Source organism: Ascidia mentula, chromosome 5 (assembly GCF_947561715.1).
Source record: "Ascidia mentula chromosome 5, kaAscMent1.1, whole genome shotgun sequence".
Taxonomy (NCBI): domain Eukaryota; kingdom Metazoa; phylum Chordata; class Ascidiacea; order Phlebobranchia; family Ascidiidae; genus Ascidia; species Ascidia mentula.
Window position 1 is genome coordinate 247,883 of NC_138570.1, and position 26,375 is coordinate 274,257.

Here is a 26,375-nt window from a genome sequence, read left to right on the forward strand (position 1 = left end):
TTTTACAACTTCAAAGGAAGACAAAAGGGAATATCAGGAAATTCTGTATTTTGAAGATGATGCAAAATTCAAAAAACGAATAGAAAAGCGAAAGCACTGGAATGAAAAAAAATTCGTCTTTTTCCGTCACACAATCCACAGAACTTTTCCCGTACGGAAACTTGCAGCAAGTAACTGCCGTGCATAAAAGCCCAAAAATATTCAGAAAGCACGGCAGTTTTAGCGGGTATGTCAACTCCTATAATCCCGACATATTTTGCTTGTGACATCACAAACACGAAATAAACACAGGTGAACTTTTGATGAAAGAAACCAATGAAATTTTTCCACATAACTCCTGCATGAATAAATAAGGGGGCACCTGTGTAAACGCCAGGAAAAACATTCAGATATTTGCTAATAATTGTGGCTGTGTCTCTGACCACCATGCGGAACATTCTAGATGACAGTCCTGGATAATTTCAGAGACTGTGGGCCTCTGGCTGCACAACTATTTTGCCACTGTGGCGACAAAAAGCCACCTGCTGGTCGACTGGGACCACAGGATTGTCCGTGTTGGGCAGCACTGTATAAAGTATGGGGGCGGGGGTTTCAAGGAAGGGGACGACTTAAATGTTGTTGGAAGAGTTGAGGTTGGCGGGAAGTGTGGGAACTTACAGGCCCAGTTTCGCATGTTTCTAGTGAGAAAATGGTTTCAACATCATCCTGTGGTGGAAAGAGATGATGCAGAATTATCATCCAGAATGTCAATAAAATCTTCCTGATAATTATTGCAGTAGTAAACTTACATGGTTTATAGGACTTACAACCAAGTGATTTCTTGCATTATTCTGTTTTCTCTGCAATGGAGTAGAACAATTTGTGAAAGTGGAATTGTCAGAATTGTGTCGAGATTCTTTTCCTTTCTCAGGTTTCATGGCGATATGTTCAGGATTTGACGACTTGCGTCTTCTTTTCACTGGATGGGAGGGAGTTGCCCCGGCAACAGCGGGACTGTGGGGATTTTCCCAACTGGAAGGTTCCACTCGAGATGGGGGTTTTGTTGTGGTTGTGGTTCGTCCTTTCACAAAGGGTTGAACATTGCAAGGTTCCGGTGAAACTATCGGGAGGTCAAAATAACACGCGGGTCTGGGAGTTACAAAAGCTCTCATTGGTGTTGCAGGCGATTTATGAACTTCCTCAAGTTTCGGGAAAGGAGGAGATTTTGGCGACTTTGGTATTGAGTCGGACATGTTGAAAATATCACTGCAGCTTTTACCACTGGAGAGCGTGTTCCTACCGTTGGAATCATTGTCTGTAGTATCACAAGGTGTCGAGGGAGTATACGTCCCATATGTACCACATGGTGGAGCCAGTGTTGAACTTTGACCTTGGTGTTCTGATTCAATCCATGATATTTTCTTTATGATGTGGTCACGCTCGATCGAGTCAGTGGAAAAATCTGGACTAAATTCTTGTGAGGTCATCGAGCTGTTGGCAGTCAGAAAGCTTTCGTCACTGAACGAAGATAAAATATGAGTTCCATTTCTTTGTACCATTGTTGGTAACAGGTCGACAGATCGGGCTGTTTTCCTGTAGAATGATTTGTAAATACATTTGCGTGCCAGGCAACCTTGCTTTTTACGGCCTTCCCCACCAAACTTCCTCATATCCCTATAAACATAAAAATCACAATTTTAACTTGAAAGTAACTTGTTTTACATAAAACGAAGTGCAAAAATATGGTAAACTGGAAACTTACCGACAATTGGAGCACTTTCCACAGTTTGGTGCCATACACCCTGCACAAACTTTACATCGCACTGATCGCTTACGAATAATCATATTGCGTGGTTGGGGAATTGGAAAGGATTTCCTCCTTATTTTATTAGCTTGCTTCTTTATTCTTGAACTATCATCTCTGACTTGCTGCATTGAAACAGAGATATTTTATTCAACAGAACGTTAAAAAAACAATTACCAAATGAAAATTATTTTAATGACTAATTATGTAATGCCATAAGCTTTTTTTAATATTTATGAATTATGAAAAGAATATTAGCAATGGCTACCTGGGATTTTCTGGGACTTAACCCTGGAATGCTTTGTGTTTGTAGTTTGTGTTTAGCAAAGGTGAGTTCCTTAAACCAGGATTTCTTGTCCATTCTGAGACAGTTCCACGATTGCTCGATCATCTTGTCAGCAGACGAACAAGACCTCAGAATGTCATCACAGAACGATAGAATCTGGAGAAAAATTGTGGCATGATTTAATTTTTGGTGTATTAAAAAATTACAATAAAGAACATAAGAATCTGGCTTGGAATCAACAAATATAATTTCACACCACAAATAAGGTTGTAGCACCAGATGAATAAGCTCGCGCAAGCTTGTGCAAATAAAGTTTTTAAACAATCAGTCAGTCAAACATAGTGTACCAGTAACTACACATATAAGTGTGTGAGTTTATGAAAAACTGTGTCCCTCACATCCTTTTTAAATGCAGACAAGCCATCATCATCTTCAGTGTGTGATTCATCACCTCCGGCTACAGCTGACAAGTTTTCATCAGGCAAATCTGTTGCACAAATTTGTTACAACTGATTACACAATGTTTAGCATTGGTTCCTATTTGTAGCCACCGTTTTATAAACATCAAGTCCAAGGTACACCTACATAAATTTACCTACACGTCTTGTCATGAAATAATTTGTGCATTTCTTTGAATAAAACATAGGTGTGATAAAACAAATAGGTATTGAAATTTTTTTTTGCAATAACAGACCCCCTGAAGGCAGTTAACTAAACACATTGGTTCTGCGAATTCAAATTAATTCAGAAATGGCAACAAAAAGTTATCAATATATTAAATATGAAATCAGGTCTAGAATCCACCATATCTTACCACTGGAATTGGTTTGGCTTGAAACGAGTTCCTCACATTCATTTTTCCGTTTGCTGGAAATTTTTTGCGAGTGGCTGGAAAATTTGTGGCGTTTTTTACGACGCCTTCCACGTTTAATTCTCACTTTTAACCTCGATTTAAAACTTTTGTTTTCAGGTTTGTCAACCTCTGTAAATAAATAAACCTTTCAATATTTAAATATAACAAGACACATTTTTTTGCATTTAAGTAAATTGTATGACATGCCAGTTCGTAAAACCTTTTCAGATAAATGTTTACTCTGAGCAAAAATTAGCACCTAGCAGTCTGAAATTAGAACTACCAGTATTCCTTACAATCAGCCAATGCACATACACATCATTTAAAGTTATGTTGACAAAGAGTCGTCTGGGACGTCTAGTGATGAATTTCGTTGAAAAGAAATGAGAAATAGGTGGGAAGAAAGAGAAACGTACCAGTTTGGGTGTTGAACTCATGGTCAACTTTAACTGCCGAAGACACATCAGATTTACCCTCATTAATCCATTGAAGTTTATTTGCGTGAAGTGCATCCTGTAAAGTAACATTTGTTTAAATATGTCACAATGCCACTCCAGCAATCCCAATCCTGTTCAAGAAAACATGAAATACGAAAACAACTTTCCTTCACACAAAAATAAAATATCAACAATTATCCACCACCTTTTTTGATACATATTCGTTTGGGGTGAGAAATCGTCCTACGTTATAATCAAAGTTTTTCAAGTCAATTGTGTCTCCAATATAATTCGCCAACTTCAGTTTGGATCGCAGTCGAACATTTGTCGGACTAAAATGTAAAACAAATAACATTTGAACACAATATACATGCACCTGGAAATAATGATGAAGTGTGAAGAGGTTAAATTAACTTTTACGACTAATTCCATTATAATATGTCAATTTCTACACCAACTATTGGAAACATGTCATAAAAAAGATTAACTTTGACACAAGCCTTCCACATATATCTTTATTCTATGCGAAAAACAAATGGTAGCAATTGTGGTATTTAACCTGTAATAATAGACGTCATATTGGCCAGCAGACTTCCCCTGTTGCCTTACAATTTGTTCAAAGTACCATCCCTCACCCAAATCAGGACAGGGAAGCTTTCCAGTTCCATAATACATAACATTCCGACAAAACTGTAAAATCAAGAACACTGTAAGCTTGATAATTTTCAATTGTTCAATGGCTTGGTATCAAATGTTGAATGTTGTTTGTTTTTTGAAGGTGACTTTACCAAATGAGTGCCAACCATGCAGGTGGGGTTTACAAGCTTTCGAAGGTTGCAATAAATATTTTATAGCGATCAGTGTGTTCATCACATGCAATACTTGGCCATAAAACTTTTAGGTAAAATAATTCAACAAAACCAAAATAAAAATATCATATTTAAACAGAAAATACAAAGAGCCTCTTACTTTCGTGGGGGAACTGGTTAACATGTCACCAGTATCAGTACCTTCACTATGCAGGTTATCATGGGTCTGTTCAATCTTCACAGAATTCATGATTTCAGTTTGAGTTTCTGAGCATGGTTTGGATACATTAGCAGTCAGTCCCAAATTGCTGATAAATGATGTTTTTTCCTTCACTTTGTTTTTTTGCTTTCCAGGAGTGCTTTTGCTTGGCGTGATCAGTTCCTCATTATTATTTTGTAAATAATTGTTATCATTTCCTTTGTTTGCTGAAAGTGCCTGCACAGTTCTTAGACCAGTTGTTCTTCCATGTGATTCAATGGCAGTGCTGGTAGCATCTTTATTGAGGACAGATGTCTGTGAATCTGTTGGGTTTTCATTGCTTGTCACTGAAATATTCCTCACTATCGTCTTTGTAGTCTTGCCAACATCGTCACACGATTTAGTTTGTTTTAATTTGGAAGATTTTTTGTCGTCTTTTTTTATTGAGTAGCAATCTGTTGAATTCAAAACCTTCAAAAGTGTGATACGAACTTTTTTATCGGAGGCCTCGCTATGTACCGAACCTCCATCGGATGTACTTGAAGTCTGTAAAAAGGTGAATTTTACACTTGCAAACATAAACACCAAACAATCAGGCAAACATTTACTGTCGAAATAACAAATTTATTCATGGTTTCAAACCACTAATCTAACAATAAAACTTCAATTAGCCACCGTTACTTTGCTCCAACTGTCACACAGGGACACAATACCACAACGTCAATCACAAATTGGGAATTAACCTAGCTATGTGGTGTGATTTCAAACCTTTGTCAGATCAGTTGAAGTTTCAGATGAAGAAGTTGACGAGCGTAATCGTTTTCGGAGGGGTGATAAACATTCGTTGCTGATCATCGAAACAGGTTCATCCCACATTCCTTTAGATCCAAACTTTTCTTAATTTTGCGTCATTTCTTCTCACCCTAAACAATTAAAATACACACTTAACCTTTTCCACAGTCAAATTTTTTTCAAGTATATCTATTGCTACATAGACACAAGCAGCTACTAAATTTTAAAAGTAACATTGCCTTCACATAAAATGAACGGCAACAGAACAAGCAATGTCAATCAATTGAGCCAGAAGAGATGCTGTGCCAGCAAAGCAGCATAAAAAAAGGGGAATTATAAAAAAGAAATAAGCAATTGCCTCTTAAGAGCTGCCAGTGCGATAGACGCTACATCAGCCTTATCCTGTATTCAAAATCCATGTTGATTTATTCGCACAGTATTTCGCCCAACAATTTATACTTTTGATACAACCTTACACCTAAACAATAATCTATATGTTGTTGTTGTGAACTGACTTAAACAACAAAATTTACAATATTGTTTTTACCAACAGAAAACCACACAAGATTCCACGGAAAACTTTAATTAATCGAAAAACCTTCTTGTTTACAATTCCTCTGTGTAGAATCTACAACAATATTTGCAAATGTTAAAATACAGTTCAAGGTTTGTGACACTTATTTGGGTTCCAGCAAAATAAGTTGTATCGAAGCAAGTATTGCAGAATTACATGCTGATGTTTTTATAAAAATAACACTTTTTGACGCACAGCGGTTGTACAAGACCTACGTAAAGTAACCAACAGACCACCTGTTTTGCATTAAATAACTAGCAAATTTTTGAAAGATGTTTTTTTTTATCAAACTGCACAGGACAACAAAATTATTGAAAGTAATTTGATAAAAAACAGTGTATGGGCATTTACACAGCATTCATGAAGATGCAAAAAATGTTAAACTAAAGTAACTTTGCTGTAATATTCACAGATCGGGAGTCTGTTTATGCTAGTTGACAGCAAATGTTACATCGATACGTATGGTTGAATTTATGTTGATGAAAATAACTAAAACAACAGGCTTGCGTAATTTATTGGATTTCGCTTGAACATGCAGTCACATTTACTGGGTTGGTGTTACATATTTTTTGTCACTTTATTTGAATGCACACCACAAACTGATTCAACAACTTTAAATAAAAACCTAATGCAATATCCCCCTCCCATGCCATGGATAAATAATTGAAGATGACAGTTTCAGTTAAATGGGGTAAATGAGGTACTTCGACAATATCGCATAGTTTTGGGGATATCCTATGTAACACATAAAACTCTTTGTATTATGTAATGCAACAACAACACCATACCTAACATTACACACAAAGTATAAACTAACATAAAATTAAAAATTAACTCACAAAAGATAGAGGAGTTGTCAATGGCAACTTATCACACAATTTCAATAATAGTTAAACAATGGAAAACAAATTAGCTACTATTTCAAAAAAGAAAGAAAGAAGTCTACTCACCGAATATAAAGATCTAGTTGTATTTGCAGGGTGCAGTTATCATCTGTCGGCCCTCCTCGCAAAGCTCTGAGCGCCTTTCCCGCGGATAGTGATAACATAATGACAGCCTCTATTTCGCGATAATGAAAGAGAACAAACGCTCTTTTCGCAGTAGAACGACGTTTCGCAGTGGAAAGCGCGCACGGCGCTCTGACTTCTCTCGCAGAGACCATCTTTGTAAGAGACGAGTATGGGCGCAACTTCAGTTTTGCAGCAACAAAACTAGCGGAAACAAGTACGGCACGAACTTCCTCATTCGGGCGACCCCACACCCTTGAACCCGGGCCATGATCGCTTGGGATTAAACACAACTCGACGATCGCCATTTCCGTGTCCAGCGCTGTGGCCAAAACCACAAGCAACTTATGTCAATGCCGTTTTTTGGGAACTGACGCCAGTTGGTCAGTTTTGAGCCAGCGTAAATGCAGATTTTCATTTCAAAACGAGCTGATTCTCATTCTTAGTCACGGGTGGGCGTAAAAAGAAATTGCACGATTACGCGGAACATGCGTTGAACTGTTTATTTAGGTCCTATCAAGATTTTTTTGTATTTCATATGACGTAGCAATGTTGTGACGTCACGTGTTGGTGCATATGTAATTTGTCTGCTTGGAACAAGTGGGAGATTGTGTTCGTAGTCGGTCTGGCGCAAGAACTTGGTGGGTTGAAGACTTGAAGCATAAAACAGTGCCATGGGTTCAGCACCGAACGGGCAATCAAAAGAGAAGACTGACACAGTTGGAACATGCAGGTATAATGATAGACAAAGTATTTTGTATATTGAGGTTGTTTGTAAGTTTTTGCATGTGCACGTCTGAGATATCCAGACAGAATAATGTAAAAGGTTTTGTGATCCCTTTAAATTATAAATTTGGTATTTTGCAATGATAAGTATTCCAAGCACAATATTAACTGCAAATGCAGTTGTGTTTGTGACAAACTTGAAATTACTATAACTATTGTGAAAATATTTTTGCAGGAAAATTGATCAATATGGATTCAAGCGTGATGAGGACTTTGACTACAAGTCTTATGAAAACTTTGAGTCAGAATATCTTGCAGTGTTGGTGAGGCGACGGAAAAGATGGGACCAGAATTTCTTCGGAGGAAACCAGCATAAAAATGTTAAACATCGAAGAATGGGTACGTTGAGTTTGTTAGCTGTTTCTTCATGGCTTATTTACTGTTGTTTTGTTTTTAGTGAAACGGTTTTGTCGGAAAGGTGTTCCTGATGCATATCGAGGCTTGGTAAGTGTGCACCTTACCCAGGAAATTTTACAACATTTCTCAGCACAATTAATTCATTAAACCAACAGAAATGTTTAAATGATATCAAAAATTAAAACGCTTTGACATGGAATTGTTTATGTGTAAATTATTTGGAGTAGAAACCTACTTATTGGGTCACATATCTCTGATTTTAATAAAATTAATCCATTTTTCAGGTTTGGATGGATGTCAGTGGTGCCACAAAGTTAATGCAGAAAGAACCGAATAAATACAATATGTTGCTCGAATCTCAGTCAGGTACATGTAGTTTAATATGCTACTTAGCCCAAGGTAAGTGTCATAAAATTCCACCAGACATCAAGGCAAGGCTTTGACGCAAGTATTTGGTGTTGACAATGTACACTCTTAAAACTTACAGCCTATTGTCCAATTTTAAACACTTTTCCTTTGTAAACTGGTGTGGTGTGACATGACCCACACTGAATTGTCACGTTCATCTTTCTTCTCTATTTACAGAAAAAGATAGACTGTTGCAAGAAGCAATCAACACGGATTTATATCGTACATTTCCTGATAACGTTTACTTCAAGCAAGAAGCTCAAGAAAACCATAATCAAAAACTTAACAATGTTCTCCTGGCATATGGCAGACACCAGCCCAAAGTTGGCTATTGTCAGGTATGTGTATAAATTTAACTGTGAAGAATCAAAACAAATAAGGATGCACTACAGCTTCTATGTGAAAATTAAATGCAAATTTTCATCTTCAAACCAAAAATAGTGTGAAGTTTTGGTTACTAAAGAAGATAATAATGGTGTCTTTTTCTGCTTTCTGAAAAATATTAATTTTATTGAACACTCTTGTGTCATATTTAGAATGTATTTACCAATATTATTTGTTTGTTTTTTTGTAATAATGTCAACCTCTCCTATAGGAAGCAAATTATGGAAATACAATGTTAATGATTGTTTTTCAAAATGATCATTGTGTGCATACCTGACATTTAATTAATGATGTTGTGTATCATTGTAAGAACTGCTTCATGCTCACCTAAATGTTTCTATCTGCAGTCATTATTATCTTTGGCCAAATATCTGTTTTTTTAGGGAATGAATTATATAGCGGCACTGCTCCTCCTAGTGGTAAAAGATGAGGAAAAGTGTTTTTGGCTTTTGTGTGCACTTATCGACAAAATTTTGCCCCAATATTACAGTGGAAAAATGGAAGCGCTTCGAGCTGAACTTAAAGTTCTCACAACCATTGTCCGGTGAGTTTGTCGCTAATCACATTTCTGTTTAAATTTTATTCAGTGAAAACCAATGTGTTTGTGGTGTATGTAAATAAAAATTTCCCTCATGTAGTTAAGAATTATGAATTACACCCATCACATATTTTTGTCATTCCTGACATGATTTACAGTTGATTTGTTGGGCCAAGTTTAACATACTACAAGTAGTTGTTACGAATAAATGTGTAAGTGAATGTTTATGAAATGAAAATAAACGGAAATCTAGATTAACCGAGTTTTGCTAAATTTATTTTCTCAGAATATGCATATTGTGTTTGGCATGAAGTTAATATTATCATAACTTGCTCATTGCTATGCTTACATATGGCTGTCTATATATACACCATTTTACTAACTGCACAATTTTAGCAGAAACTAGGGTTATGATCCATATATACGCATGACTCGTGTATATCCTTTCAGACATTTTATTACTTGTTGATTTGAGTTCTAAGAACTTTTTTTAAATATAAATTTTATCTGGCCCACAAGCCACAACTGAGGGTGGCTCAAAACTAAGTTCAGAGCATGCTTTTCACTTACTTTGCAGTAAGGTTTGTAAATATGCTGGTTACTTGAATCCTCATGTAAAAAAACAAGATGAAACTGCACTTTATATACTTTTATTTGACAGCCATTTATCATTTCAGGAATAAATATCCCATCATCCAACAGATAATGGACAGCGAAAATGTCCCATGGATGCTAATTTCATCCAAGTGGTTCATCTGTTTGTTTATTGACATTCTGCCTGTTGAGGTACGAGATGGGTTGTGTTTTTCATGAGTACGTTTTGGTTTTATTAAAAGTTAAAATTATAATTATGTTACACATTAATTAACCTTATTTTAATATCCTGACGTTCTGAACATTGGAGTCAAGCAAATTTTACTCAAACTAAATAAGTTTAAACCCGCCATAAAACAATTAAATTTGAAATGTTTAACTAATAAAACATGACACAAATTGTGAAATGAAATAAAATTAATAAAGGTGCAGTTAAGAGTCATTACTATATTTAAATTTTCTGAGAAGAAAGAGAAAGTAAATGCTGGCTGTAAAAAAATTGCGTTTAAAAAAAATTAAGAATCACTGGTTTTGCTGATAGCCAGGTTGGTTTACTGTGTTTAAAACATTTACGATGAATTACTTTCATAGACTGTTCTGCGCATATGGGATTGTTTGTTCTATGAAGGATCAAAGGTTTTGTTCAGAGTTGCCTTGTTTCTCATCAAAGACAAAGAGGAAGCTTTGAAAGGAAGCAGCGGAATGCCGGATATTATGGAAAGTTTTAAAAACCTCAAACACGACGATCGTGCTCTTGAGTGTCACCAGTTTATGAAGGTAAATTTGGATGTTGTCAGCGGGATAGTTCATTGGATGAATATTTACATATTGCTTACGTATCTCGTACCAATCTGAGGCTGGAAGACTGAGAGTTTCATTGTATCACATAATGACAATTCGGTCATTATTAACTTGTTTTAACTTTCACACTATGTCTTTGAACAGGATTGTTTCACGGAAACGAACCCTCTTTCAAGAGCGGAAATCACAAAACTAAGGTTGGAATTTGTTGCCAAGATTGAAGAAAGTGACCAAAAACTGGATGCAAAAAGATCAGGAAAATAGATGTTAGATATGCCAACATTGCAAGTTGTAAGCGTCCACTGTACTGATTGTGTTGTTTTTGCAACTTAAACTGTTTGTCAGCTTGACATGCATATATTTTTGCTTCCAGCATATAATTCACTTATTTTTATTGGTATTTTAAATTTTCTTTTAAGTAATATGTATTATTATCCACAGTCTTTGTAGTCATTGAAGCAATACAAGTGCCAGCAATTATATACATAGTGGCATGATTAGTGAAACTGTACAATATGTCATTCCAGTAACTTTTTTGGTAAAGTCCTGGTATTCAGTGTAACCTAATTGCTCAAACGTTGCACCCTTTTTGTGTGTTGGTGATTTTTTCCTCCAAATTACCTCTGTGATAGCATGCGCGCACTTGTTTTGTAATTTTATTGCTTTTCCATCGTCCTGCTGAAAAGGGGTTAAAAGTCATTTATTTTTTTGTTTCTTTTCTACCATGAAAGTCATCAGCAGTTGTCACTGCATATCCATAAGTTTTCAGTTCCTATATACCAACAGTATTATCCATCCAATGCAAAACTGATTTCTTGTAGCTTTTGAAACATGAAAATGATGGAGTTGGCCAAACAGATATCCCCAAGATCCTCTTTCCGTCATTCCGATTGTTGGTTGGATTGAACTTTTATGTGTAATTTTGTTGTTATTTTATTGTCATGGGTTATTTATGTTTTAATTAGAATGATTTTTACTGTTTGGTGTTGTGCACTGAGGCGTGACCACCCCGCAATCCTATTATCATTGCTGCAAAGTTTTCATGTATATTTTTATCAAGTGTGTGCGTTTTATAAAGTTCAAATAAAATGACATTAATTTCCTTTTTGTGGCACAAAAGTTAAACAAAAAATTTAAGATGCAACAAATGTTGATCACAAAGATGGTTTTTAGATTTCAACGCTGTAATATTGACTGAACGCGAAGGCACAAATGTGTTGTAAATGCAGATCGAGTGTTAACTCTTATCGATAATATTTGTAATAATGTTGTTATTCGTGCCCTCAATTCGCTGTTCTTACAAACCGCGATTCCAAGAACCATTGTTTAAATTCGAGTCCACAATTGAAAGGATTTGCTGTTGCTCGGGAGCAGTCGCAAAACACAAATGTTTAAGTTGTTTTTGAAGCTTTAGAGTAAATATTTTTTGACAGGATGGAGAAAGGGTCGTGTTGCATTTTGGTACAATAAGTATTAACCTAGCAATTTTAACTTTTCCGTCTGCATTCTATAATAATGTTAGAAACTCTATTGTTTGGCTGCAACATGGCGTCCGTCATTCAATTAAGGAACCCGACAATCTTTCATACTATGTGTAACGTAGACTACTTACATTATTAACCCTGAGGTTACAACTGTGTAGAACAACTAAAACAAAGTATATTGCTCGTATCACAGTAAGAAATACCACTGAATCAAGAAAAATAAATACAAAACAACGTTAAAAGTATTTGTAAAAACCTAATTAAAGCACAAATACATATAAACAACACGTATACAAATATAATAAAAAAGTTATTGCGCTAAAAGTCTTATAATGACGTCATCGTCTCTTCGTTGCCAAAGCATCTCCCCGGGAAAGTCCACTAAGTGGTGCTTGCGAGCTCGTATGAGGGTGCCCACCAGTTTATTGGAAATTGAGTTGTATCTAGAAGGTGAAAAAGTGGTAATTATGTCAACACACGTGAATCCAATTACGAACGACGACTTTTCGTTTTGATGATATCAAAACTTTATAATTTCGGAATATTTTGCCAGCTCAAGTCATATTTTGGCCAAGCATAAAATTGATTGACATCAGCTAAACGCTGGGCCACAACGAAATTAGTGCAAGGAATAATTTTCACAGTGATTCAAAGCAGAAGTTTAAAATGTGAACCAAGATAAACCATTTCCAACTTTATTTCCTCACCTTTCAAATAAATTCCCGAACCTCACGCACAAAACCCCGTCCTCCCCAGGGAAACCCAAACTTTGAATCACGTGACACAGGACCTGCATCTCCTTGGCAACGTGTTTAATTGCGATCGCGCCCCTCTCGGCGGTCCTCCCCACCGGTTTCGCATATTCTGGCGTCCCCTTGACCCACTTAGGGCGGTTGCAATCTTCACAACAATGAGATACTGTTTTGAGATTATGATTTCACAAAACCATTATTACGTAACAAACATATCGCATAAAAGTGTATCCCATCACAATAAGTTCGTCGTCTCAAACTGCTTCGATAAATTAAAAAGGTTTTAAACATTTTTGTAATAGGTTGGGTTATCTGGATATTGGCAAGGTATATTGTGTAAACAGGAAAACCTTTTTCCGCAATAAGCAGATTGCGAATATTCAAATGTGTTTTTACAATAAGAAACTGTTCAAAAATTCTGCCAATAACCTTTGTATTGTCCGGAGAAGGGGTTAATCTTCTGTTGCTCCACGTATTTATCAGCATGCTCATCCCACTTTCCTACTAAACTAAAAACATCATGGATTGCTGGAGTTGGACGTTTTGAGTCTGCTGCGATACTCATATGGAAACAGTGTTTGAGGCATTCACTTAGCGCTGAGTATTTTTGTGACTGCAAACTCATTCAACTCCTGAAATTACACATGACGTAAATTAATTTTCACAGTAGAAACTTTCGCTTTTTCCAAAGATGAAATCTCTCATCCGAATGGACTAGAGTAGAAATAAATATTTTGGTACAATATATTGCGAGAACGCACGAACAGCGAATGGTTTTAAAACGTTTGAAATATCGAATAGCTTGCTCAGGTAAATTATCAACAACCTCCATCATAACCACGCAACTTCCAAATAATGACTTATAAACATTTACCACTAAGATCCATTAAGCACACAAGCAAAGATGTTGACATCACCAAAGTGTTGATTTGTGACGTACTGCAAAGCCCTTTAGGGCTCAACCCTAATTCTAAATGCATGTCTTAACAAAGAACAGCTGCGAAACGTCATGTATGCGACATTACGTCACAAACAGTTTATTTATAAAACGTCGAACCATTTTTTAAGTACCTACATTGTATAATTGTCGACAAAAAGTTTTTAATCACATTAAAAATCTTACCGAACAATCTAGTTTTTATTTGTTTTCATTTTTTTACCTTTTGACACAGTTGACTGATTATAATTGTTACGTCATTACTCACGTGGTTTTGATGTTTGCATACAACGTTTTTAAGCAAATAGTCGGGACAATTTCTCCGTGTGTGTTTGTCCTGGACTGTGTTATAAAACTTCGCGGGCCAACCAACTATTTTTGTCTTGTGCGTTTTTTTGGGAAGCTAATTGTTGTTTTTGTGTGTTTTCTTCCAAAGGTTGTTGCAGATTTTGACGAAAAATACATAATGTAAAAATTTAAGATGAAATCTTTAAACAAAGCGCTACTTGTTGTTTTTGTTTACGTCACAATCGTCTCATCAGAACAACCAGTAAGTAAATTTGTTGTTGATTTGCAAATCTTGTAATTCGATGACCTTCTGATCAAACTAAATTTTTTGGAATACAACCCAAACCTGTATAATGTGAAATTAACCATTTGAGTAATTGGCTTTGATTTTCTACGTTTTCTTTGTTCTTTGCAGGATCCTAAAAACTGCTATTTACATGGAGAAATAGTAGATGGAGCTTGTGTCTGTTATGAAGGTTATGATGGCGATGTTTGCCAACATTGTGTTCATCGGTTTCTGTAAGTTGGTTTTATTTTCGACACAATTTGCTGCTTGACTGTTCATGAAGTAATTTGTTAAAAATAAATTCATTTATGGATGTAAAATAATTGTGATGGGTCATCATAAGTTTTAAATTAATAATTATCGATTACTTTGGTAGGAAAAAGAATTGTTACATTGTAAAAAGCAAAAGTGAATTGCCCAGCAATTTTGTATTTTTTTGTTAATTAGTTCTATGCCTGTGCATCTTTCTAAACCTTGAAAAAACTTTTCAATTTTAGTTTGAACGATACTGAAGGAACTGTGTCAGATGGACCTGATGTGGTTCATTTCTCTGGGTGTTTAGCAATTATAAAACCACCAACAATGTAAGATGAAATGGGCCTTTGTTTTATTTTGCAAATATTTTGCACTGTTTCTTTTTCAGGCCAAACGCAACATTACATCTTGAATTTGTGTATTTAGAGAGTGAGTGTTGCCTTGATTATTTAAATGCTTATGATGGAATTTCAGTCCATGACCCACTACTGGCAACATTCAGGTCTGGACATAATTTAGCATACAATATACTGACTGTATTGGTGTTTCTGACATGTAACAATCCCCTAATAGACCCTTTTATTGCACCATCTCACTTGAAGTACGAGATAACTCGGTGACAAATAAAACAAGCACCAGTTTTTTTGTTATATACTAATGTTCCATATGTGCAAAAAAAGCCATAATATTGCAAAGCTGCAGACAGGGTGTGTACACGCACTGTTTCGACCTGTAAGGTCTCATCAGTGCAGCTGTTGAGTGGCACTGTGCTAGCTTTCATACTAGCAGGCACACTAGTCTCCACTTTGTGGTACCTTTCGGTCAACGTCGATCTGCAGGGTATCTAATGTTCCAAATATATTAAAATGAATTAAAATTTTATTGTGTTTTGCACAATGTACCTTACATATACTAAGAACACTCAGCATTTATGTTATTAAAACATCAAGTAATACCTTCTTCCTTCAGTGGACGAATATTTCCAACCTACCCCCCAAGTCTGGTTGCAAACAGTGGAAGTGCAACATTGGATTTTTACAATGATCACGATCCTATTCGAAGCATGGGTTATGAAATCCGCTACTGGTGAGTTTGTTGCTTGTTATCATGTGTAGCCCATTGTTGCCCATTGGTGGCACAACATTAGTGTGAAATAAATGTGATAAGACCACACAAGTTGTTGGAATTAGTTGGAATATTTTGAATTATTGTAGGTTGGATGATCCAACAATTGCTGAGGGAAGTGGAATGGGTAAGATGTTAATTTTGGCAAACTAACTCTGTTAATGTGTGTAAACATCATGTGTTTGGGTCGTTGTTCGAATGCAAGTTGCCACATTGTTATGGAGGTTGTGCTAAAGAAAATACCTCATTATGTTGTGAAGTTTGTCAATTATTTTAGATTGTGTTGGCCATTGGTTAAACAAGGTTGACAACTTTTGTGACAAACTATCAATATCCAGTTGCATTTGTGATAATCTAACATCCATCATGTGTTGTTGCCAGATGATAATGTTTCCATAAACTGCCTGACCGGTTGGTGTTTGTACCAATGGCCACAAATGTTGGACCAAGGTCGAGCCTCATTGGCTGTTGCCAGTAGCAACACATCACTCTATGTTTATGGGGGGGAAATGTTTGGATTGGTGGAGTTTCATAAATCTATGATGAGGCAAGTGGTTGGATTTACGTGATTGGTGCCAGTCATGCTTAAATGAGTCTTGGTGTCTTAATAAAATCAAAGTTTAAAGGATTACAAAAATGTTTGGCTTCATGATCATGACACAAACATCTTTTGTGACGTTAATTCGTGTTACTGCACACTGCAATTTTACTATTTACCTTTTCCAAAGCTACAATGTGTGGCATAGTGGACCTTGTTCACTTATCTGTTAACTTGCTACATTTACTATTTCCCATTGTTTATATCAAGGAATTAGCCGTTATAATGTTTGTTGAAGGCCACATTTGATATCTTTGTTATTTTCAGACTTGATATGGAAACAATGGAATGGAGTGAAGTTGAGGTTGGGGTGAACCAAACTTCTCCTTCAATGAGGTCGAGTCATTCCATGGTTCACTACAACGTATGTTGATCACATTCGACCTTGCACATGGCTAGATGTTTACCGGCAGCTATTTTAATTCATGATATGTTTATCTTGAAATTTCAGATGGTTTGATAAATTGTCCACGTTTAAGTATAATCCAATGACATATTTTCATAAAATATTTAACTTTCTAGGGATCTCTGCTTGTATTCGGAGGTAAACTGGAAAACAACGAGATCAGCAATGAGTTGTTGAGTTATGATTTGTTGTCTGGACTGTGGGAAAATGTTGACGTAGCGGTGCCAACAACCACTGTAGTACCTTCACTGATGGGTCACACAGCTCATGTGGCGTCGTACAACGGATCTGACGTCATGCTTGTGTTTTTTGGGTACAGCCAACAGTTTGGAGTGAGCAATCTTGTGTTTCAATATGACCTTGGTAAGTTTTTAGAGTGTTGGTTTGTTTAAATAAAAATGCATTTTTTATGATGGAAAATTTGAGGTACCTCGGACTAACAGTGAAATTAGGATATTTTTTAAATAAAGCTTGCGAGATTTTAACTTTGTCTTGTAGTAAATCATTCCTGGAGCCACGTTAGGACAGAGGGGTATTATGGCATTGGAAGTTATGGCCACGCTTCAACGATTGACATAGAAACAAACACAGTTTATCTGCATGGAGGTTACAGTGATGAAGTTCTTACCAGTCTCTACAAATATGATGTGGATACAAGAATGTGGTGAGTGGTGGAAACTAAATTTCACTAAAACTCATCTCTAACTGTGACAAATGACCAAAAGTTGAAATCATCTCAATTTCTTTTCACAATTAAATAAACCTTTTCTGTAATTTCTCTCATGGTATTGTGGCACTTGATACAGCCACCCCTGTGTTATATCATCAAGTAATTGTTTGTGTGATGTCATAATTGTTGCTGATTTACTAAAACCTGCAGAAAATCTAGATTGGATGAATGTTGTCAAAACGCATATAACCATATCATTTATATTTCATTAAACCTTGTTATCTTGCTCATGTCTTAAGAACCCTCGTTCACTGTGTAAACTTCACCAAGAACTGGTGGTTGCTTTCACTTGCGGAACTCGCACATCATTCTGTAACAATGTTAACACATAATAACTTGTTTTCTTAGGACAAGTTTGCCTCCCTCTGATAGTCCACGTTATCTTCACTCCATGGTAATGCTCACCGGATCTCTTTATACCTTCGGAGGCCTCAGTAGGACAACACCGCCATCTTGTGGCTGTGTGGATGTTCAAGCGTTGAGATTTAACTTAGGTTTGTGTAAATTTTTAAAAGGTCAAAATCATGTTACATTGTTATGGCGCTGTGTAGTTTTAGGAACGCTCCAATATTGATATTTGTTGTATTGGAGACCAATTAATAAATTCTATCTTGAATTCTGGTACTTTTACCCCCCTAAACTTCGACATTTTTGCATCATATTGTCAACTTGACCTGTGGTTTTCTGCCAACCAACAACAATTTGTGACAAACAAAATCCAACTATTTTTTTCAACAGAATGCGGAGAATGGCAGAAAGTAGGGGAAGTCCCATCGTACGCAAGTCCCAGATATGGACACTCGGCGCTTGCTCTTAACTCCAGGTATGAAAAACATAACAATGTTGTTGAATAACAATGGGATGATGCTGTGTTTGTTTCTGTAGCAAAATGTTGGTGATTGGTGGATTTGATGGCAGCATGCTCGGCAACGTCATCACATTCTCACCAGATAAAATGGGTGGGAAAATATTTTGCCAACTCTGATCGTAATTAATCGGAGCAACAATTAAGCTGTAAATACCAAATAATATTTTACAAGCAATGAGTTATAAAAATCATTAACCTGCAGACAGTTGTGTGCACACTGTTTCAACCTATGTCAGGTCTCAGCAGTGCAGCTTTTTTGTGGTGACTTTGTTGTTCATGCATTAGGGACCAAACTAGGTTCAAAATACCAGGGACCACAGTAGAACAAACTATGACCAAACAACTGCCTAGGAACAAGTAGTCGACACTGTGTCACTGAATTCATTTCATAAATAATTTAAATTCTTGCGTTGTTAATATTAAAATCCTGTACACATAGTTTACTGGATGTTTTGTATGTTAGTTGATGATTGCACTTATCTGAACAAATCTCAGTGTGCGGATGATGGCGGTTGTTCGTGGAGTAAAAATAAATGTTTAAGAAGTTGTCAATCAAGTAAGTAATGTTGTTTTGCAACAATATTTTTAAACCAAATTCGCCCACAGAATAAGGACAATGGGTACACTGGGTATTCCAGAACCCTTTTAGTTGTTTCCCTCATATTCCTATTATCTCTTGTCCTCAAACGTGAAACCGACATTTGTTCAGACAACACCGAACTCCCCGCCACCTTCTCAACCAATCAGACGTTCTGCTCAGATATGACGTCATGCAAGGAATGCCTCTTTAATTCGTCTTGTTGTTACATCATAGACACATGCTACCCGACTTCGAATAATGAATGTACTGTAAGTCCGTCTGCTTAGACTTCAAGGTTTTTGTGTTTACGTAACTTGTGTATGTTGGGTATTTTTGTTGAAAAGTCAGATTTATCGTTTAAGGATCAACCCCGTAAGTGTCCTGAACCCCCTGAAGTGATTTACTGCAGACAACAACTTTCCTGTCATCTCTGCTTCCAAGCTGGTTGTTTGTGGAACCAATCAACGTGCATGCCCTTAAACGGAGGTTGTACTTGGATGTGACTTTTTACCAGAATTCTGGGTGTTGTTATCAATGTTTTTAAATTCACGCCATTTAAGCTGCAGACACACTGTTCCGAGCTATAAAGTGTTAACCTCTGCTATGGTGACAGCTTGTTGTGCAAACTGTCTGCTGTTTAGACTGACGAGCTGTCGTCATTATTTTACATCCAAAACCTTCACGTTGTTTCCTTGTAAACTTTTGTTGATGGTTCCCACTTTTGTTGTAAACTTCAATCGTTTTTGCCAGATATTCTGCACCATCGCACAAAGTCTAGTTTAACAATATTTTTGAATCATAATTTATCTGGTTGCGACATTGGTTTGTGAATATGGAATAATAAGTGTCAGTATCCAGTCAACCAAGAATACACAATGTGATTATTGTAAACAATTTTGAAGTATTTTCGAAGTAGATTCCACTGCAAAGTTCGTGCACGGAAAACGGGTTCATGTTCACGTTGTAACCGAGTTATTTGATCAGACGCGCCAGGGAACATGACAGAGGTGGAGGTTTGTGAGGACGAATCGTGCACCTCCTTCACCGACTGCTACAACTGCACCACATCGTACAACAAGTGCGGTTGGTGCGATACCACTGGCACCTGCTACAAAATTAATGAAATCCCCATTGAGTTTCCGTACGGGACTTGCTTTCATTCGACGGCCGTTTCCGACCAGTGCACAGGTAGCTTGCTCTGTAAAACTAAAGGCGTTTCTAACACAGAAGCGAAATCGATTCCCCAATGAATTTGCTGGCATCAATTATAGGCTTGTTGCTTCACATATGCAGTAATTTCATGTCACAGATAAAATCACAATGGATATCCAGGGTCCAGATTCTCTTTAGGTAGCAAGTCATAACTTGTCCTCATTTACCATTAACATCCTTAACCTTGTTTCATTATTTTAAACCCTTTGAAATCTCCAACAAGTTCCGGATATAGATGTAATGAAGTTTATTATAAAACCAAACCGAAAGATTCAGACCCCCCAAACCCTCAGGAAGATTGTCTCGCATCCATGGTTAGGCTTAACGCTGACTCAAACATTTCAACTTGGACTGGTCATTAAACTTCAACAATTAAAATATGTTAAAAGTTGACGTTATAAGTTCTACATTTTGTAAATTCTTCCTTTTAATCAACAGACGATCCTTGCACCGAATATACATCATGTGATGATTGTTTCAAGGACGCAAGATGTGGGTGGTGTGACCTTGGGACGGACACAGGACGTGGGTTATGCATGAGTGGTTCCCTTCACGGCCCACAGAACATCACCGGGTACTGCCCGAGTGAGGAATGGCATTTCGAGGAATGCATTGGTGAGTTTTGTGGTTGTTTGTAGGATTGATATGGTGGGTTTCGAACTCACGACACTTGATATTACAGTATTTAATACCTCTTGTTTCCATCTTTACATAATTTAACGAGTTATATAAGAGCAAACAAAAGTCCCTACTGTTGTTTTTGACATACATGTTTCCCCTACAATTCGGCATCATCATTATCACTAATTTTTGGGGAGGCAACCATACATGTTTTAAGAGTTCTGTTTACATAATCTGTGTTGAAATGACGAGTCTAATTACAGGACGTAACTCACGAATCTTTCATTCTCCCCTAAATACTTTCTGTTTATTCTACCCAGCATGTCAGTGTAACGGCCACAGCACGTGTCTCCCAACCTCCCCTGACACGTGTCAGTCATGCGAGGATGGCACAGCAGGGAGTCAATGCGAGGAGTGCAAACCACTGTGGTTCGGGGATTCACTCAACGGGGACAACTGCACAGGTTGGCGGGGGTTTCAAGTCAATACACTAAGCGTATCTTGGTACAAATCAGCTGTGTTTCGATGATAATCACATTTGCTTACCCGGTTATGGTTTTTTCCCTTAAAGGTTAAAATTTCCTGCTACTTGTTCACGTTTCACAGGAATGATAGAAATTTTATTGCAACATCTCACTGTAATGACACGACTGACACTTTGTAATTATATATTGTATCTTGTGTCAATAATTCCTTGAGATCCAATGGTTTTGGTATGATTTAAACTTGGCATACAGCTTTGAGTATTGTTTCGTCACCAAACTTTGGGTGTTGCACGTTCAATGCGACAATGGTGACGTAACAATACACAAAATAGATAATAAAGAAAACAATTATTATTCTGTCCTCAGTTAACGTTGAATTTTTTGAGTTTCCGTCCAACTTAATTCGTCCACGTGAATTTAACTTTTTTATACCCCGTAGAATGTGAATGCAACGGTCACGCGTTTGAATGCATGGATACCGGATACTGCAATTGTTACACGACTGGTGTGTCGGGTCGTAACTGCCAAATGTGAGTATGTGAATGCTTCCTTGTAACGAAACGACCAACATTTCAACACCGATGCTAAACAATGTTTTATTGCAAACTTTGTGACAATTTTTATTTCATTTTATGATAAAACTTAGATGAAAAAAGGTTTCAACAATCTGTAAGTCACCGATATTTGTTAAATTAAAGTTCACGATATTATTGTTATCGTCAATTAAAATAACATGACCTAATTTTTATGTTAAAACTACAAGTTCGACAAATCTGTTGTTTCAGTTGCCAGGCTGGCTACGTCGGAGACGCAGAGAACGACACTTGCTTTTGTGAGTTTTTATATTTCTTGTTATCTCTCATACCAATGCATTATAATGAACCTAACTATGATTAAACGCCTGCAGGATAGATATGTTGCGGTTTGGGTCATTGTATCATGTGGCGATGTTGCGGGTTGATTATTTGATGTTATACAACTTTCTTCTGTGCAGATCCAACTCAAGTAATGATGAGTTATAGATTCAGTCTCTACAGCAATTGGGTTGAATATGAAACAACTTCCATCAACTTTGAGATCTGCCCCCCTCATGTACGTCATCGTTGCGTCATTATAATTTCGTAGTCAGTATACATGTTAGTTGAAATAAAGTCCCCCTTCCTGACCTAGACCCAGTAGGAACATCCACTGTCGGCGGTATTCTGTCCGTGCATTTAAGAATTTTTCAATTTTATTTAAAAAAAAAAAATATTTTCCCCTTCTCCAATCTCATTTCTCAAGCCGTGTCTCAACGCTTGCCACCTCAGGTTTCATTTCCCATTAAATCTGAGTCCAGATTCGCCACCGTCGCTCGACCACGTCGTCGACTAATATGATTTCTATCCCAGGAAGCTGACATGAAAGTCGGATTCGTTTTCAACTCGAGCGTCAATAGAAATCTTACACGGATTGTCATCACAACAAACGCCACCAACCATGAACCTGGCAAGCTGAATTACCAACATATCTAAGAATGATTTAATATTTATAATAATGTGTATTATTAATATCATATGATATTGTGTTTCGTGTATATTTGAAATGTCGGTAGAAACTAAGTCTGAAACATTGGAAATACTCCGGACATCCAACCACCGAAAACTTGTTTATTTTACTTGGTAAATAATTATCAACATGATTTTGCGAAAGTGGTTAACTCGTAACAGTGACAGCTCATGTAATACACATTACATGTTTGTTCCAATTGTTGACAGGAAATGAAACCGTGATGTTTGTTGCTGTAAATGTTACCGAGAACTTCCAGTATTATTTTGAACAATCTGAATATCACTTCGATAATGGAAAAGTTTGTGTGCGGATTTACGTGAGTGTGATTGACGTCCCCGTCGACCTTCAGGTAACCTTTGTGGCAAACTATTTTATTAACCAAAAAATTAACCAAGAAATATTATTTTTTTAAATTTCGAGATTTTAAGAATACCCGTTGAGTGTTGCAAAATAGTTAAGCATTTTTCTTCCTTCATTTCTTGTTAGTCGAATGATTACGATGGAATGTTTGTAATGAAACCAACATTATTTGGTACAAAGTTATTTAAAATATTCAAGTGGCAACTGATCGTTTTAGGTATTGCCGTATGTTAAAGCCAAGTTAAACTACGCACTATACGAACTTATTGAAAGTCACGCGCCCACTACATGGGAAATTTCTATGGAAATTGTATTTAATTATCCGTAACCTTGTGTTTAATAAGATGACAATTATCCAATACTTCGCCAACATCTGGATGATCGTTCTCATATTCGTATCGTAAGTGTTCTGCTTTCGGGGATTCCCCACCCAATCATGTATGATGATAATTTGGGCGGGAAAGTCGTTTCTGAAATTTTGAATTTAATGCGAGGATTTTCGAAATCAGACTTTTCTCCTTTTAGTAATTTAGTATTTTGACATCTCCGCCGACGATATTTCGAAAACTTTGGATAATCAATAATCAACATTTTTTTACGGAAAATTTAAACACCATGACCCGTGTGATTAATTAACTGTTGCAATATTCTTGGGCAAAATGTTAATTGAACTTCACACTGAGAAATTCACTTAAAGCTTGGTTTGGAGAAGCTCAGTCGTGTGTTTGCTGGTGGACATCAAGTTGCCTGCAGTGAATTATTACACTTTGAGAAAACCTAATGCTTTTTACTCAGTTAAAGTTAACAAGCGTAAGTTTACACTGTGTCAGAATTTGAGACATTGGTAATTTGAGGTAATTTGGTCAATATTTGCATGTTTGGCTTAAAGGTAAATCAACATAATATAAATTATGTGTGATTTAAAAATAATTATATTTGTAAATTTTATGATCATAACAACATATTAGATGTCGACCAATTTCAGCTGACGATTTTTTTCGTGTTTTTGTTAAAGTTGTTTTCTCGGCCTCCTGATCATGGCCGTAATTGTGTGGAAAATCAACGAAGTCATTGTACGTCATCGCCGCCGAGCTGTAAGTATTGCTGAGTCATATATTTCACTGTTCCAATGATGTTTCTGGGGTGGAGATGTATAGAATGATAAATCCTGTGTCGATACCTTGGTCTGTGTAATGTATAACAAACCACTGCCCCATGGTTGTAAGCGTCACACGTTTAGAAACAGGAGGTGGCATTTTGCAGACAGGCGTCTGTGGTTCTGTATTTCCTCTGAAATACCCGCAGTAAACGACAGACGGGCAACCTTTTAAATTCTCTACGCATCAATAACAAATCTCCGTTAATAAGCTTAGCTGTAACACCAGGCTGTCAGAAAGCTTTGATTTACAGAATGGTGGCATGGTCTGTTCGATGTGTGGTTGTAATAGAACAGAACGTATGTTCATTTAAATATTTGTAACATATCGCTAGTTGTCCCCACGAAGACGATAAATTGGAGATAATTATATTGTTGTGTGGCAAGTGGGAGTCATAACTTTATAAAAACCACACCAGGCAAAGTCTATCAGGATGGGAGAAGTCTCTGACATAAACCAGATTTGTTTTTGTGCCAGGACAAATACAGCATAACAAAGTTTTGACGAAAATATTCGTTCTTGCGGAAGTTAGGTTGATTTAATTACCTGACAAACTCATTAAATCGTCGATTAATCTTTACTGGCTTGTGTCTATGCGTCTGTTAGCAATATAGACGTACAGTAGGCTGTTGAACCATGGGTTTGGCGTTAAGGTTGTGTTTCCCATGGCAGAGGCGGGCGATAGAGTTGGAAAGGATGGCGGCCCGACCAATAGCCTCAGTCAACTTCGACACTGATGTGGGCGATGGAACAACACAGAAGAAAGCAGCGGTAAGTATCGTAGATAACAAATGGCTTGACTTTAGTGGTTCGTGTGCGACGCTTGGTGGGTGTTTTGAGTCTTTAAAGTTCGCGAAATAGTTTAAGAACCACTGGTTTAACTACTCCATGTCATTTAATGATGGACCATAATGCAGTTGGAAACTTAGCCACAGATGGACGAGTAAAGTCTAAGCACTGATTCGCCATGTAGGTGGTTTCTAACCAGACAAAAAAACGACGTTTTTCCGTATTTGTATTTTTGCGACTACCGACATTGATCTAATCACCATGGCAACCACGATTGTTTTAGTTGCAGCAACCTGATGTATTGTCGGAAGAAGCTTGTGTTTGTGGGGAAGCTGCCGCCTACACTGTTATCCTGTCCCTGCCAACATCTGAGAATTCGTAAGTGGGCGTGTTTTGAACTTGTTGCACGCGTTTACGGGTCAAGTTTACGATCAAAATCATTTTGCAAAGTAGCAAGAACTGTATAACATCTTGTTACGGATGAGTGCGTCAACGATTCATGAAGGTTGGGAAGCAAAATTCTGGTTTTCTAAACTTGTGTTTTTGTTGCAGAACATTTACCGGGTGTTCTGTAGCTCTTGGAACAACACTTGGCACCAGATTGTGTTTCGAATTTAACTCCCCTGCAGCTTCGGATATGAAACAGAGAGAAATATCAAAATGGCAGGAAGTTAAGATGTTATTTCATTCAAAACCAAAACATCAGCATCAGATGAGTTTCGACAACCCTGTTATGGATATATCCGAGCAAATCTAAACCGAATCAACCTGTTATTATTTCTATGGTGGCATTTTTTACAAATTATCCGATCAGTTTAAAATTATTTCTGTTCATTCGCAACAAATCAGTTCCGTTCAATATTCTGGTTCCACATAAATTCCAAGTTGTTTATTTGTTTATTTAATGATGAATGGATTATTTTATCATTGTTTGTACATAATGGGTTCTTGTTCATTATTTCTTATTTTATTCTTTTCCGTGTAATTTTCGAAACAATGTTGCATTTTTAACAAAAGCACCTCCTTTTAATCCTCGTCTATTGAATAGTTTGTAGTTCGCAAAATTTCTTCAGTTAACTCAAAGTTGGTGCAATAAAAATTGATCTTTCCATGACAACATTGAAATAGTTGCGAATAGACAGTTGTACAATCCGCTACCAACACCTTACCTTTGCTGCAACAGCCACCGATCATTCCAGGCACAGGGATTAATTTGGTGTGGAATGTGCAACGAGGTCTTTGCTTGAAGAAATAGTAATGACTTCTGTAAAGAGTTTTTCGTTCTG

At 36.8% G+C, this 26,375-nt stretch overlaps 4 protein-coding genes across 5 annotated transcripts; 2 read left to right on the forward strand and 2 right to left on the reverse strand.

Moving 5' to 3' along the window:
- Positions 1 to 37: 37 nt before the first annotated feature.
- On the reverse strand, positions 38 to 7,104 carry LOC145902320 (uncharacterized). Of its 2 annotated transcripts, XM_082990254.1 has the most exons (13): positions 6,684 to 7,104; positions 5,707 to 5,787; positions 5,136 to 5,290; positions 4,329 to 4,913; positions 3,919 to 4,049; positions 3,565 to 3,691; positions 3,339 to 3,435; positions 2,884 to 3,051; positions 2,468 to 2,556; positions 2,052 to 2,225; positions 1,742 to 1,908; positions 789 to 1,653; positions 38 to 705 (listed from the first exon to the last, which is right to left on the reverse strand). In XM_082990254.1, exons 3-13 carry the CDS (start codon positions 5,241 to 5,243, stop codon positions 592 to 594), a joined length of 2,625 nt encoding a protein of 874 aa, XP_082846380.1. In that variant the 5' UTR covers positions 5,244 to 5,290; positions 5,707 to 5,787; positions 6,684 to 7,104; the 3' UTR covers positions 38 to 591. The 2 variants fall into 2 exon arrangements, with proteins under 2 accessions (XP_082846380.1, XP_082846379.1); XM_082990253.1 differs by lacking the exon at positions 5,707 to 5,787.
- Positions 7,105 to 7,291: 187 nt separating this feature from the next.
- On the forward strand, positions 7,292 to 11,711 carry LOC145902331 (growth hormone-regulated TBC protein 1-like). Its single transcript, XM_082990264.1, has 9 exons — positions 7,292 to 7,473; positions 7,702 to 7,865; positions 7,924 to 7,970; positions 8,168 to 8,249; positions 8,469 to 8,629; positions 9,059 to 9,219; positions 9,891 to 9,999; positions 10,399 to 10,584; positions 10,753 to 11,711. Exons 1-9 carry the CDS (start codon positions 7,415 to 7,417, stop codon positions 10,870 to 10,872), a joined length of 1,089 nt encoding a protein of 362 aa, XP_082846390.1. The 5' UTR covers positions 7,292 to 7,414; the 3' UTR covers positions 10,873 to 11,711.
- Positions 11,712 to 12,312: 601 nt separating this feature from the next.
- On the reverse strand, positions 12,313 to 13,772 carry LOC145902342 (actin-binding Rho-activating protein-like). Its single transcript, XM_082990275.1, has 4 exons — positions 13,719 to 13,772; positions 13,274 to 13,476; positions 12,800 to 12,992; positions 12,313 to 12,535 (listed from the first exon to the last, which is right to left on the reverse strand). Exons 2-4 carry the CDS (start codon positions 13,467 to 13,469, stop codon positions 12,403 to 12,405), a joined length of 522 nt encoding a protein of 173 aa, XP_082846401.1. The 5' UTR covers positions 13,470 to 13,476; positions 13,719 to 13,772; the 3' UTR covers positions 12,313 to 12,402.
- A 442-nt stretch (positions 13,773 to 14,214) lies between these two features.
- LOC145901730 (attractin-like protein 1) lies at positions 14,215 to 26,192 on the forward strand. The gene is made up of 29 exons (XM_082989496.1): positions 14,215 to 14,331; positions 14,485 to 14,588; positions 14,853 to 14,939; positions 14,999 to 15,112; positions 15,580 to 15,696; positions 15,825 to 15,862; positions 16,117 to 16,289; positions 16,572 to 16,697; positions 16,856 to 17,102; positions 17,238 to 17,403; positions 17,818 to 17,963; positions 18,208 to 18,292; positions 18,355 to 18,428; positions 18,801 to 18,893; positions 19,047 to 19,186; positions 19,280 to 19,403; positions 19,902 to 20,105; positions 20,568 to 20,744; positions 21,071 to 21,214; positions 21,675 to 21,765; positions 22,021 to 22,067; positions 22,230 to 22,327; positions 22,624 to 22,720; positions 22,990 to 23,132; positions 23,488 to 23,543; positions 24,159 to 24,237; positions 24,973 to 25,071; positions 25,373 to 25,467; positions 25,642 to 26,192. Exons 1-29 carry the CDS (start codon positions 14,263 to 14,265, stop codon positions 25,844 to 25,846), a joined length of 3,438 nt encoding a protein of 1,145 aa, XP_082845622.1. The 5' UTR covers positions 14,215 to 14,262; the 3' UTR covers positions 25,847 to 26,192.
- The last annotated feature ends 183 nt before the right edge of the window (positions 26,193 to 26,375 follow it).

What these genes read in the sequence shown, in the direction of transcription:
- LOC145902320 (XM_082990253.1), bottom strand. Translation starts at nt 5,243, where the DNA reads ATGTGGGATGAACCTGTTTCGATGATCAGCAACGAATGTTTATCACCC. An exon ending in TGTCTGCATTTAAAAAGGAT is followed by an intron (nt 2,226 to 2,467) that starts GTGAGGGACACA and finishes ATTTTTCTCCAG; the next exon opens with ATTCTATCGTTCTGTGATGA. An exon ending in GGAAAGTGCTCCAATTGTCG is followed by an intron (nt 1,654 to 1,741) that starts GTAAGTTTCCAG and finishes TTATGTTTATAG; the next exon opens with GGATATGAGGAAGTTTGGTG.
- LOC145902331 (XM_082990264.1), top strand. Translation starts at nt 7,415, where the DNA reads ATGGGTTCAGCACCGAACGGGCAATCAAAAGAGAAGACTGACACAGTT. An exon ending in GTTGCTCGAATCTCAGTCAG is followed by an intron (nt 8,250 to 8,468) that starts GTACATGTAGTT and finishes CTCTATTTACAG; the next exon opens with AAAAAGATAGACTGTTGCAA. An exon ending in AGTGTCACCAGTTTATGAAG is followed by an intron (nt 10,585 to 10,752) that starts GTAAATTTGGAT and finishes GTCTTTGAACAG; the next exon opens with GATTGTTTCACGGAAACGAA.
- LOC145902342 (XM_082990275.1), bottom strand. Translation starts at nt 13,469, where the DNA reads ATGAGTTTGCAGTCACAAAAATACTCAGCGCTAAGTGAATGCCTCAAA. An exon ending in CTTCTCCGGACAATACAAAG is followed by an intron (nt 12,993 to 13,273) that starts GTTATTGGCAGA and finishes ATTGTTGTGAAG; the next exon opens with ATTGCAACCGCCCTAAGTGG. An exon ending in TTCGGGAATTTATTTGAAAG is followed by an intron (nt 12,536 to 12,799) that starts GTGAGGAAATAA and finishes TTCACCTTCTAG; the next exon opens with ATACAACTCAATTTCCAATA.
- LOC145901730 (XM_082989496.1), top strand. Translation starts at nt 14,263, where the DNA reads ATGAAATCTTTAAACAAAGCGCTACTTGTTGTTTTTGTTTACGTCACA. An exon ending in GGTTATGAAATCCGCTACTG is followed by an intron (nt 15,697 to 15,824) that starts GTGAGTTTGTTG and finishes GAATTATTGTAG; the next exon opens with GTTGGATGATCCAACAATTG. An exon ending in TTTAAGAAGTTGTCAATCAA is followed by an intron (nt 18,894 to 19,046) that starts GTAAGTAATGTT and finishes ACATTTGTTCAG; the next exon opens with ACAACACCGAACTCCCCGCC.